At 30.5% G+C, this 13,872-nt stretch overlaps 1 protein-coding gene across 1 annotated transcript; it reads left to right on the plus strand.

Moving 5' to 3' along the window:
- Nucleotides 1–2,241: 2,241 nt before the first annotated feature.
- Nucleotides 2,242–12,665, plus strand: LOC139503858 (uncharacterized). Its single transcript, XM_071293815.1, has 4 exons — nucleotides 2,242–2,697; nucleotides 10,363–10,485; nucleotides 11,105–11,170; nucleotides 11,935–12,665. The coding sequence occupies exons 1-4, from the start codon at nucleotides 2,373–2,375 to the stop codon at nucleotides 11,982–11,984; spliced, it is 564 nt and encodes a 187-aa protein (XP_071149916.1). The 5' UTR covers nucleotides 2,242–2,372; the 3' UTR covers nucleotides 11,985–12,665.
- Nucleotides 12,666–13,872: the final 1,207 nt, after the last annotated feature.

The raw sequence follows: 13,872 nt of genomic DNA on the forward strand, positions 1-13,872 counted from the left end.
AACATGTTGGGGGAGGATTGGGATCACGATAACATTTTTAATTCCGCCACATTCTCTATGTATGTGCCTGTCCCGAGTCAGGCACCTGTAGTTCAGTGGTTTTCGTTTATTTATGTGTTATATGTTTGTTTTTCGTTCATTTTTTAGAACATAAATTAGGCTGTTAGTTTTCTCGTTTGAATTGTTTTACATTGTCATTTCGAGGTCTATTATAGCTGACTATGCCGTATGAGTTTTGCTCATTATAGACCTATAGTTGTTAATTTCTGTGTCATTTTGGTCTCGTGTGGAGAGTTGTCTCATTGGCATATCATACCACATCTTCTTGTTTTATATCACACTAAGTTTAAGGCAACATAAGGTAATCGATGTTCAAATGTCATAAATCAATCAGAAAAAGTATGTGGATCTCTCAAAATTTACCACATCTCTAGAATTACTTTTCTTAAACTGGTATGACCCTGCATGTAGAATATTTATTTTGCACTAGTCTTATATTTTTACTTATAAGCTTTTTTTTAAAAGCATTATTTTGATTGTAAAAAAAATTAACATGACGCGGATGTAGATATCCCAGCAGTATGATTCTTTTTTAATGACATAATTAAGGAGCTGTTGGTATTTATATATTCGTGTGTAATGTCGCTCGTTGTTGCAGCGATATCTCGACGCCCTTATGTATCACTTATACGACACAGATTTATACATCTGAATAATAATTGATATTCTGTTTTGTGAATTTAAATCATCTGTCAAAACAGTGTTAACATTTAATTATTCTGGGGAAACATCTTACTTTTATAAATTAAGTGCATTGAAGCATCATGACCGATGAATGAATGTGTGAAATAGACAAAAGATGCGATCAATGATAACGCATGAAATTTATAACATGTTGTTTTCATTGTTTATACTTTTTCATACCCAAATGAAAACCATCTAATTCAAAAACAGTCGATCCATTCGAAATTTAGTAACACGTTTCTATTTTTAAAGAGGGATAACCACATTTTTGCGTTTATATATATTTCATAAGTTTTCCTTAAGGGTAAATTGAAGACACTTTCCTTTTTTACTCAAGAATTTGTTTAATATAAACTGAATTACTTTGAATTAAGTAAAGGCAATATCTATCATATTACAAATAAACGAAAAAACTAATTCGGACTAATTTTAAAATATGTTACAATAAATTCCCTATTCAATTTTAATGATATCTGAAACGTTCTACTTACGAAGTGTTACTATCATCATTTTCTTCATTTATACATAGATTGATTCTTTTCAGTTTCATTGAAAATGGCAACAGATACAATTCCGTCTGGTAATTATGTCGTTCTGACTTGTACAGTCCATGGAATACGAACAATCGACATCACAACAACAAGACAGTGGTCCATGGGAGAAAATGACGAACTTTTATGTTACAATGGTAGAATCAATAACGTTAGAAAATATGAAGAAAATATAATGCAATGGAATAAATTTAGTCTTACAATATTTAATGTAACAGAATCAGATCTGAACGAAGTTTATCAATGTCGTTATGGATTTGATGCAGCAAGTAAATTTATTGAACCTAAATTGTCTCGTAAGTATGGGATCTTCAATCATATAAAATAATAAAAATGGATAAGCTTGCTTACATGTTTTGTAAATAATAATGTGACCAATAATAAGTTGAATAGTACAAATTTATCAAAAATAGTTCTTAAAAAATGTGTTTACTGATGGGATATGAATTTACACAAGTTCAAGTGTAAACAAATAAGAAAGAAGAAGAAATTTTGAAAATAGAGTTTTGTTGAACGATACGATGTTTTTATTAGAATACTCGTCTTAATTGTGATTAAACTGATTGTAACATTTTAAAAGAAATGGAATTGCATGGTTTGTGATTCAGGCCTAATAGAGTTATGATAACTTTTAATAGACTTCTAACGAATTTTTTAATTTCTATTATTTACATTATATGGTCTTGTTTACCGATTAATGAAATTTGAACGTCAAAACATTACGATATTTTATACAGATGTCAAGTTAAGCCGCCGCAGGCTTTTTATGTTTACTTTGTTTAAAAACAAAACCAACAAAGCAAGTAAAATTGTGGGCAAGCCGGTAAAATTAACAAATGTATTTAATGAACAGTATCAAAGGTTGTATGCGTTACAAATATTTTTTTGTATATCGACATATTTATCTATATGTTGATTTTCAAATATAAAACCGGTTAGACTATTAGCTATTCTTCTGCTTTTTCAGTGTCATTGAGATTAGTGACAAATTTAATTATATTCGGAGGATATATAATATTGACATGTGCAGTAAATGGGTTACACACAGTAGATAGAGACGTAACAAGACAATGGTCAATGGGAAATGATGACCAACTATTAAGTTACAATGGTCGAATTAACAATCGTAGAAAGTATGAAGAAACAGTTCTTCCAGGGAATGAGTTCAGTCTTAAAGTTTTCAATGTAACAGAGAAAGATGTCAATATAACTTACCGATGTCGATATGGTTTTGATACAGCCACATACTTTATCAATATAAACGAGAGTGTAAGTCTACAGAAAAGTGTAAAAAGTTATCATTCATTAAATATATCATCTAATAGTATAGCAGGTCAAAAAGAAGAAAGGAATTTCAAAGTAAATCATGTCAATGATACAATCTCCTCTGCACATGATAAAGGTAAGCTAATCATTATGAATACATTTCCAACTATATCAAGGATTTATATATGAAAAAAGTAGAATCACAAAAAATACTGAACTTAGAGGAAAATCAATTCGGAAAGTCCATAATCACATGGCAAGATCAAATAACAAAACGCATCAAAAACGAATGGACAACTATCTTTTGACAGATATTGTAAAAAGATATTGATTCTTTTGTATGGTCGTGAGTTTTTGGTTTGTGTGTAATCAAAAGTAAATAAGACAGAGACACTAATTATACTTTTATATGAAAAAGGGAATGATAAAGACTACTTAATATTAAAGTTCTTGACGACTCTTTTTATTTGTCTTTAATTCACATTTTTCTAAATCTATCTAATCGTGAATTCGTTTAATTAATCGTCACAATCATAGACACGAAGCAAAAATGTTCATTACCAGCAAAAGATAGATTAAATTGATTGGAAGGATGGCTTAATAGAAAACAATTATATTGAAAACAGGTCTATTTTTTCTTTAGGACTGGTATAACTTTATTACGTCGTCATACATATGATATTTCAAACAGTTGTCTGGTTGACATAAATGTATCCATATTTAATACCAATGTTTGTTTTAATACTATACAAATCGTACAAACAAACGAACGAACGAGCAAAACAAATACAAATTAAACGTTGTGCACACAATATAAACATTTTATCTTAAGATTATACTTAAGCCTTAGCATCACATTTAAAATATGTCAATATAGGTGATCTAACAAAGAGAAGACTTTAATTTTCTCATTTGAATTGTTTTACATTGTCATTTCGGAGCCTTTTAATATGAGGCAGGCATTACCTGTAAATGGGGACTTTAGTGGTGACGTTATTTAAGTTATGACGTCATATGCAATGTAAACAAAGAAACGCTATCATCAGGTAACATTTTTTCATATCAAGGAATTATTTAAACTGAAATTGGTATTGCGTTCCTTCCTATTTTATACTAGACTGATAAATATATATTGAGTTCATTAGTACGATGAAAATTTCGGGAAAATTTTCCCGATTTTTTTTTTTTTTTTTTTTTTTTTTATACTGTTATTGGGTACTTCGTCCCCATATAACTGACTATGCAGTATGGGCTTTGCTCATTGTTCAATGCCGTACGGTGACCTATAGCTGTTAATTTCTGTGTTATCTTGGAGACTTGTCTCATTTACAATCATACCACATCTTCTTTTTTATATTTAAATTGTTTGAATGTCTAATAAGCGTCAATAATAAATGAACAACTGTTTTCACTTCTATGTTTAAGCAATTCCTATGTAAAGTCCTAAGACGTGATAAAACGACAGCTATTTCTTAGACATAATGACGTGGATGTTAGCAACTATATATAAACATTTCGATATTTGACAATGCGCCGAACCAGTACAGTATGATAATATGAAATGTTCAAACACGACATAATGTTAAACAATTCAAACGAGAAAAAGAATTTTTGTGTAAAAAGCAATAATCTAATGATATAGACAGCGGCTAACCACTACCACGTATATAAGGCTCATGACTCCTGACTTCTGATATTCGTAAAGTGCAAAAAATGTAAACATTTTTGGAATTGCTAAAACATCCTCTTACCAGAGACATTTTGTATGACATAACAAAAGAGCAGGCTGTTAAATTAAGTTGAAAAGGGATTGACTGATCAGGTCGGCTCAAAAACTCACAAAAACAACTCTCAAAAAGATTATAAAAAGCAACATTAGTATACCGATGTTGTATAGTCTTAAATCGAATAGCGAAAAAATCCAGATCACCAGGTAAATAACAAACATACCAAACTCCAAAGAAAATTCAGATCGGAATGTCCCTTATCACAAATTGCAAGATAAAAATCTCAAACACATCAAACGAATGTAAACAACCGTCATGTTTCTGTCCCTTACTAACAGTGTTGATTGACTACCTTTTGAATGAAGTTTAAAATGATCGATACATGAAATCGTTTTCAAAGATATAATCGTAGTTTACATGCTATATAAAAAAATCATTACCGTAAAAAAAAAGAAAATTTACTTTCTCGTTTGATATAACATTTCGCTCAACTTCGAAGCCACATTTTTTGTAACTTTGAAATAATTAATTAAGGTGGTATGGGTGTCTTCCTCCATCTTGGATTGTAAAAAACAGAGAATCAAGGGTCCAGATTTTCCATCAAGTTAGCAAAATTTGATGCAGGAATGCAGATGTTTAATGTACATTTTCATTTAAAAGTACCAATTTATAAGAATATAACTTCTAAATATTGATATTTTTGCAAATGTTAATTATTTTTGGTTGTTTTTTTTTTTTTTTTTTAAATTGGCATTTTAAGGGGAGGTAACTCTAAAAAAGTGCATTTTCTGAAGGATTCTGTATGGAATTTTCCTATTTTGTATTTTAGCCGGAAAAAACGTACGGTGACCCTATCTTTTCTTTTGATATTCTCAAAGCAGTGTCTGAAAGCTATCTTTTCCTGAAGTATTTAACAATTCTATCATTTTGTTTAGTTTCTAATCACAAAATGGTGTTTTTTCCTGTATAATCCATACAAAATGTGTGATTTTGTCCCGTCCTGTAGCTTGAGAAAATGCGCGGTGACCTACCATTTTTATTATATTTTTCAACATGTATCAATAGATACAACGTTTTGGCAAAGTATGAACAAATTCTATCATTTTTATTTTAGACTCCCATACCACCTTAAATGTTTTAATTAATGTTATAAACTAAATATGTGTCTTAATATTTTACTAGCTATGTGATGAACGAAATGCGTCAATACAGATAACGGCTCAGCAAACATATTGTGATATTTATAAATCTCGTAAAAATTATGAAGATGTGACAAAAGGATCATCCCCTTCCAAGAAAGGAATAAATAGTAATTTTTTACTTCAATTAAGACAAGTCAATGTTATATTTTTATTAATAACACCGACGTTGATTTCAGTAGTTTGATAAATGCTAAAAATATTCATTTTGTCTTGCATTCTGTTGAAATGAAAATTTCGGTATTGCCTAAGGGCATGTTTTTTTCTAACTACAAACTATTTATGTTTGAAGTGTACCAACTGACTATAATAAAATAATAAACCCCAGAGTAAATTTTGTCATGGCAGAGTGTCACACCCACAAATACTTCCTTACTTACTTTCCTTATTTTCTTATACTAAGCCAAGAAGTTGAGCATGTTGAGATCGCGTAGCTGTTTACCTTGATTACTGACTGTCATTAGTACATTGAGTTCAAGTATCGCCAAGATAGACAAATTTCTTTTCTGTTTATTAAGGTGAACATGATACAACGATATAAGTATCAATTTTGAAATAAAAGAATAATTCTTTGGAATAGAAAGTAATGCCATCATATTCCCCGACTCTATAGAATTAAGGAAAACCCACGCATAAATATCGACGTTAAAATCAGAGCCTTCATTACCTGATAATAGCACAGTAAGCTTTACTATCTGTTGTCAATTTTATTATCCGTTTTCGTAATGAAGCTAGTATGCATAATGTTCTTTTAAAAAATCACCCATTTTTCATTTTTAATACAACTTCAATAACTCATAAAAGATAATTTACCAAAAATCAAGCAGGTTCTTGATTTCTTTTATTTCGATATGACACCAAAAATAATATAAATGCAAATATAGATCAATTGTAAAGCTAAGATCTGAGTCAGCCTTTTCCAGCCATTTAAAAACAAATCTCATCAAGGAGCTCCATGACCTATCAATATTTTTAGCTTATTTCGTTCCTTACTAATGCTATTCCCATTTATAGAATCAAATCTAAATTCTTGACTTTTCTAATTTCCCTTAAGTAAATCCTTACATGTAAATCGTTGGTTGTTAGACTGCAAATATGTATCTCAGATTACCACGGGCATTTTTCATCTGGTTTACTCACAGTTACGTGCTACTAAACGATATAAGCGGTTGCGATCTTTTTCTTGTTTACATTGCTGAAAATTTAACTTTCCTGTTTTGCTACATTTTTTTTTTCGTTTATTCGGGCTTTTTTCTACGATTGTTTTGATTGTCCTTTAAATCTCATTAGTTATTTCATTAAAACCTACTACTTAACGCTTTTCTAATCTCTTTATTTCAAAAACTGTGCATACGAAGTTTTAACAATTAATTACTGTGAAAGTACTTTAATTCGTGGGTATCAATTTTCATGGATTTGGGCAACATTTACATATTCGTGGGTTTTTAAATTCGTGAATTTTAAATTTCTACAAAAAATAATTTAAAAATTAAAGCCATTAGAAACGAAGGTTACAAATGGTCTGGATTGAAGGAAATTGCAAAGTAAACATTGCCCGTAAGTGATCAAACTAATTAACCCGAGTAAGAGTGATCGACTAATTAAAGACCATCAAATGTGCTAATTGGGCCATAAACATATCACCTAAAGCAAACTTTCAGATCGGGTTAAGATCTGTTTAGTGTGTCAAATTGGTATAAGGAGTTACGCCCCTTTAATTGGTTAATACATTACAATTACGAAAAATGTACAATATTAATGCTAGAATGAAAAACGTCTATTATTTTTAATTATTAAACATAAAATCATTGGCTGACTTTTTATTTATGTTGGATATAATAAATAAACTTTTGTTAGTTTGTTTTGTTGAGTAAATAAATTATTCACCAATAACTCTTCTGATTTTATTCTATTTCTATATATTCTGATGTTAATTTATGTATTTATCTACTTATTCTTTGAAAACGTAATTACAATCTTATCAAAAGAGTGACAGCAACATCTTATAAATTTTATACGTCTCTGGATTTAATTTCATCAGGAACGATCAACGTAAAATCAAAATACTTGATATGTCAGATAATATATATCGTACATTTCTTTATCCTCTTAAGGCTGCATCAGGGAACTCTGTCTCCGTGTACACTTATCTTGAAACTGCTCTTAGGCCGTGAAGGGAGGGTGTTAAAACTATGAATAAAATACCATTTGAAAAAGAAGGATATTACTTTTTTCGATGGGGTTTATGAGAATGATAATAAATATAATATAAATATAAATATGAATAACAGAAAAAACGGGAAAAAAATAAAGAATAGAGAATAATAAGGTGCTTGAATATGAAGAAATGATAATAATAGACAAAAATTAGAAAGAGTAGGGAAAAAACGGCCCAAACATTAAAGTATACAGAAATGAAGGACCCCTCAAGATCCTCATAAATTAAAACAATATAGCGTATTTGAAGTTCAGCATCGAATATATGTCATAACATCTGTTTGTAAATGCGCTTGTCCTTTCTTTCATTTGAAAAAAAATACTTATTTAATATATAACATGTATTTATTTGTTTATTCAGGTTGCGCTATAATGAATAATTCTTCTTCGTCGCCCTTTTCCTTTTAACTATAAAAGTAACTAATGTATGCGTAAATATTTTCTGTCTCTAAATATTAAGTTCGATGGCACGTGCCAATAATCTAAAGGTAATGAAGTTATCGATCCATAAAAAAACGTGGCAATTATAATGGCTATTTCACAGTTTACATCATACGTTTACCTGTCATGGTATCATACATGTAGCTCCGTGAAGGTTAAGGTTTTAAATCATTTTATGATAGCTTCTTTCTAAACACTATTGAGGACATTGTTCAAACTTTACGCACATATAACAAATCCACACATTTAGTTAGTTAAAAGGATATACGATATTGAATTAGCATTTTTTCTATCAAAAATGTATGCTCGCATATTTGTAACTCTAGTATGTGTTTAGCTCAAATGTATTGAATATGTAAAGGTTTAGATTTTTTTTAAATATTTGCCAAAAGAAACATTGTCAAAAAAATAACCCATATAATAACCGCAAAGGATCTCCTTAGTGCATTATAGAAGATATAACAGTTTATTAAAAAAAGCGAGACATAGCGATCTTATACATTAAGTCGGCGGCGTCCACAATTTTTCATTCAAGTGTTTGAAACTTTCTTATACTATCTTGGATTTCTACAAAACTAGGACAGAAACTTGTTTATGATCATAAAATAGCTTTCAAAAATAAATTTTGAAAAAAAAACAGTTTATCCGTATTTTTTTTTTTATAACTGAACTTAGTTTTTCTGAAAGTTAATATACATCCACTCTGGTTAAAGTTGATAAAAATCATATTTTCATATCGTGGCCTCTTATTAATCAGTCGACTTTACGGAGGGTTTTTCTCTTTATTGAAGGCCGTATTGTTGCCAATAATTGCTCTTACCCTCTTCATTTTAGGAGGTTGAGCGTACACACACATGTTTATCACGTTACCTTCTGTATGTGCCTGTCCAAAGTCAGTGGCTTGTAGTTCAATTGTTGTCGTTGTTTAATGTCTGTCATATTGTTTTTCGTAAATCTGGTTTTTATATAAATTAGGCCGTTGGTTTTCGAATTTAATTATTCCGTATTTGTTCATGTAGGGGTCCCTTTAATATATATCCGACCATAACGTATGGTCGCCTAACCTAGCTTACATCCAAATTATTTGATGGATAGTTGTTATTTTTCGGTTGAAATGAGCTTTGATAAGTTGGCCAAGCGATTGCACAGGAAAGGCCCAAGTGCTAGTACAGTAAAGTCGCAAGCGAATGTACAGTACAGTAATTTATCCGATATTGAAATAATGACTATTTTTGAATCTCTACTTGTGCGGTTGCTTTTTAACTTTCAGACTGGATATAACAGAAATGTTACTTTTGAAATTTTTGGACGCAACCATTTGTATTTCAAGGATTATTGACATTTTTATCGCTGTTGTGTGACAGTTCTGATCGATTTATTAAGAGCTTCTCCATTCAAAGGAAAAAGTTTGGCTGCATCGTTTTATTACCTGAGATTGGTTCATCTTCATATATAATGGGTATCCAATTTATTTATTGTTTAACTTTGTGTAAAAAAGGGTATATTATTTTGAGAACGATGAGAATTATGAGGATAAAAAAATGAAAACTTTATCATAGCATATCATTACCGGAAATCTAACTTTCATCGATCAACAAAATTTGTTTATGAGAATTAAAAGGTCAAGAGTTGTACAGCGTAGGTTTTTGAAGATTAAATGGTATAATCCTTCCTGCAGTTGTATTTCATAGTGCTTTTCCCTTGTGACTACTATTATAGTATTCTCAGATTTTGTGATATTCATTATATTTTCTAGATCTTTCCATGTCTTGATTTGGACAACAATAGTTTTATTTCGTTGAACACTGAAATTCGTGAATAAGGTCATCCACGAAAACCACGAAAATTGGCTACTCACGAATAAAAGTATATTCACAGTAGATTGTCTGAAGATCATTATTGGTTTTCGATGCTGCTCAACATTTTTTTATTTGTCCTCACAATTGTTTTGGTTCGAACGACACTGATGAGACTTATGTAGATGAAACCCGTTTTTTTCCATTCCAAGTCGTAAATCTTAAATGCGTTCCTTCTTGTCTTCTTTCACATGATTGCAAACATACATTGTAGCTTAAATCTTTTTTAGATAGTTTTATGATCAATTTAAAAATGCTGCTAAGGTTTGAGTCCCCCTTTTAATCTAAATGGTTACCAATGGTTAGTTGACTGTACTATTTGTGTCCTTATTATCTAATATATTTATTTTCTTCTTTACAGAAAATCTTGGAACAAAACATAGTGTTACCTTGTTATCTACACTGATTTCGTTAGCTGTTATACTGCTTTTGATACTGGTAACAGTAGTTCTTCTTATTGCCAAACGAAAACACATACGAAAAGGTAAATAAATCAGTGTCTGAGTAAATGGTATGTTTTGTACTAGTATGTACAAAATAACCAATTTCACTTAACCTTGCATATCATAATCGCAAATAGACTTAATTGTTTATAGGCAGTGATTTGATGGTGAGTTTGGTCGATTAGTTAAATGCAACATTATTTCAGCCAAAATGCTTACAGTGTAGCTCGTAATTAACTCTTGAGTTATATCTACTACAAAAAAATACTGTTATCTCTTTTATAAAGGTTTGATATAAATTAAATACCGATGGTAAACCAGCAACCCTAAAAGAATCAGAGTCTGTCTGAGGGACATACTTTGGTTAATTTAAATATATTTTTCTTAAAAAAATACTAATAGACATTTGTACGAAATATTAGTTAAAAAGAATAAAATTCTATATACATCCAAATTAGCATTTGACAGGCATGGTGTATATTTCCAGTATGTTTCATAATTTTTTTAGTATGCTAAAAACTTCGAGTGCAGCTCCAGTAATGAAGAAGTGAGGTATCAACCTACAAATAGGGTTTCAATCTAATTCTGATCGGGTTTTTTTTTACCTGAAATTCCTCTGGAGGCTCTAATTATCCTTATATCGAGTGATTACTATTTCAGAAACAAAGAACAAGAACCAAATAGATAACATAATGGAACGTGAAAACCTTTGTACATCTTCTGAAGGTAAGTCATATAAAATTAATGTCAAAAAATGATCTATTGCTCTACTTATAACATTTTTACACATACTTCATTGCTCTGACATTGTGCACCGTGTCTTACAATACATGTTTTGCAAGAGACCAGAGTATTGACGAACACACCAATAAGTTCCATACAAATATTGTCATTCTAGTTTTAAAAGATTATATAAGCAAATCAATGGACTTGCTCTTCTAAATAGATAAGAATAATGTCGATTTCTAAAACTCAATGAGTCCGAAATGATATTGGTGACTTTTAATAATGATTGTCTAAATGTTCAAAACTATATACTAGTATCTCAAACAATTACGACTGGAATATTATTTCTAGCTTTTCTGTTCGAGAATTCCAGACCTTCACATGTACGTGTTAAATTATTCAGTAGATAAAACAATTCAAATTTTGGCACCAATTTGGCAGCACTAGAGGCCAACTTGTACAATTAAAGTCTATTCAGTGATGCTCGAGGCCAAATTGTACAATTAAAGTCTCTTCAGTGATGCTCGAGGCCAAATTGTACAATTAAAGTCTCTTTAGTGATGATCGAGACATAAATGTTTGTAAGCTTATTTAAACGTCGAAGAGCTGATTAAACATAAAAGGACCAAAAATAAATCGACAATTGGGCAAAGAATCCTAGCAATGTAGATACTTTTCTTAATTAAAAATTATAGCTAAATTTTGTAACAGCAAATTTAAATAAAACAATATCCATTTGAAACTTTACATTTGTTTCTTTGCAGGAGAATGCATTTCAAAGAAAGAAAAGTCTCAAACTGACACTACAGTCTAGTCAAGACACCTGACTTTAAACAGGCACATGTAGAATGTGGCGGAGTTAAACATGTTAAAAAGAGGGGCGAAATATATCAGAGGGACAGTCAAACATCGACAATAAACTGACAACGCTCTAGCTAAATGAAAAAGACAATAACATTTATACATAGATGGATTTTTTTCTCGAATTGCTCACAATGGAATTACTTCCGACTATGGTGGGAGTTCTGGTTTCGGTTTATTAGCATAAGAACTCGCTGTCGATATAGAGGATACATGAGATGTTTATAACAATGTGTGTAAAAATTGCCTGTTATCAAACTAAAGCGTTTCTTCACCTTCCTTGTTTGCTTGTGCTCGTTTGTGTTTTAATGCTCCCCCAACTGAAAGTTGGGAACTTTCCTTTCATTTCTGTCAGTCCTTTCTTCCGTCCGTCTTTCCGTCCATTTTGTCCGTCCCATTATGTGTATACAGTTGTTTTTAAATACCTTTTTCTACAGTTTAAATGCTATGAAGTTTTCACTTTGCTAGCAGTTTGAACATATATTGAAAGTGTACATGAGGTCAGGGGTTTTGATTTTTGTCAAAAGTTGAATTTGTCATGTTTGGCGTATATATTTACATAAGAGGTGAAAATCGTTTCTGAATATCTCCTCCTACAGTGAACAATAGACATATATGCTTCCATGCTGAATTTTTATTTTTTATTTTCAAATAACACGTCTGTTAGGGCAACATTTGTGTCTCCCAGACAAAATATTATCATAAAGAAAGTCTTTATTGACTGTAATAGTACTACTTCTTCAGAGTGGAGAACGAGGGCATCACTTTGTCTAGTTTTTTTAATTTGTTTCCATCTGCTCTTGCAGTTTTATATTTATGATTAATATTGACAGCAGAATTGGAAACATATATATACATTTATTGTAAGCTGATAAATTGTAATACCTTATGTTTTTGTTCAAGCACTCTGATGTGCACAATTATTGCTTCATTTAATGATGGTCTCCTCCGTTCCTTTCTTATAATTTCTAACGAATACATCCACGTGGTTTTTTCTTCTTTTTTAAGCTTTACTTTACTTTTGTTAGTGTTTTACTTGTCGCAACATGGCAGATATAGAGACGATGGATTCATAATATATGATGGAACATCAGATGTAATTATAGATTTTTTTTCGTTTAGCAAATGATTATTAAAGTTCACCTATGAAATCAAAAACGATAAAATATCGTTCTTGGATGTTGATGTAATTAAAGGTCAAGGATTTACAACATATGGCATTCCTGATCTCGAAATAAATTTTAAAGCAACAAATTCTTATCTGTTTCTGCACAGAAATAGCTGTCACCCACAGCATGTATTCAGAGAATTTATTAAAGGTGAAGCTATAAGGCAAATTAGAAATACAAGTGACCATAACAAATTAATAAACAATCTAACTAATTTCAAAGTGAAATTATTAGATAGGAGTTATGATAACGTTAACATAGATGACAGTATTACAGCTTTGACCGTACTGATTTATTACAACAAAACAAATCTCAAGAGAAGCAAAGTATTCCGTTAGTTTTAAAAACTAAATGTAATCCCTATATACGTAAAATAAAGAAACGTATAATGAAACACTGGCATTTATTACAGTTCGACGAAGGCTGTTTACAACTATTCAATACAGAACCAATAGTTGCGTATAGCAAACATAAAAGTATTGGAGATATGCTTAGTAGATCAAAGTTATAGACTATAACATAAAATTGACAGTTGGACCCCTGATGATGGCAGATCTGTCATAATAACTAGATCTATTGAAGACGAATTAAAATATAGATATATCAATATAAACATGAATAATTTTCATATTTGATTATATTCAAATAATGCATCTTAAAATGACCATCCCA

Source organism: Mytilus edulis, chromosome 14, assembly GCF_963676685.1.
Source record: "Mytilus edulis chromosome 14, xbMytEdul2.2, whole genome shotgun sequence".
NCBI lineage: Eukaryota > Metazoa > Mollusca > Bivalvia > Mytilida > Mytilidae > Mytilus > Mytilus edulis.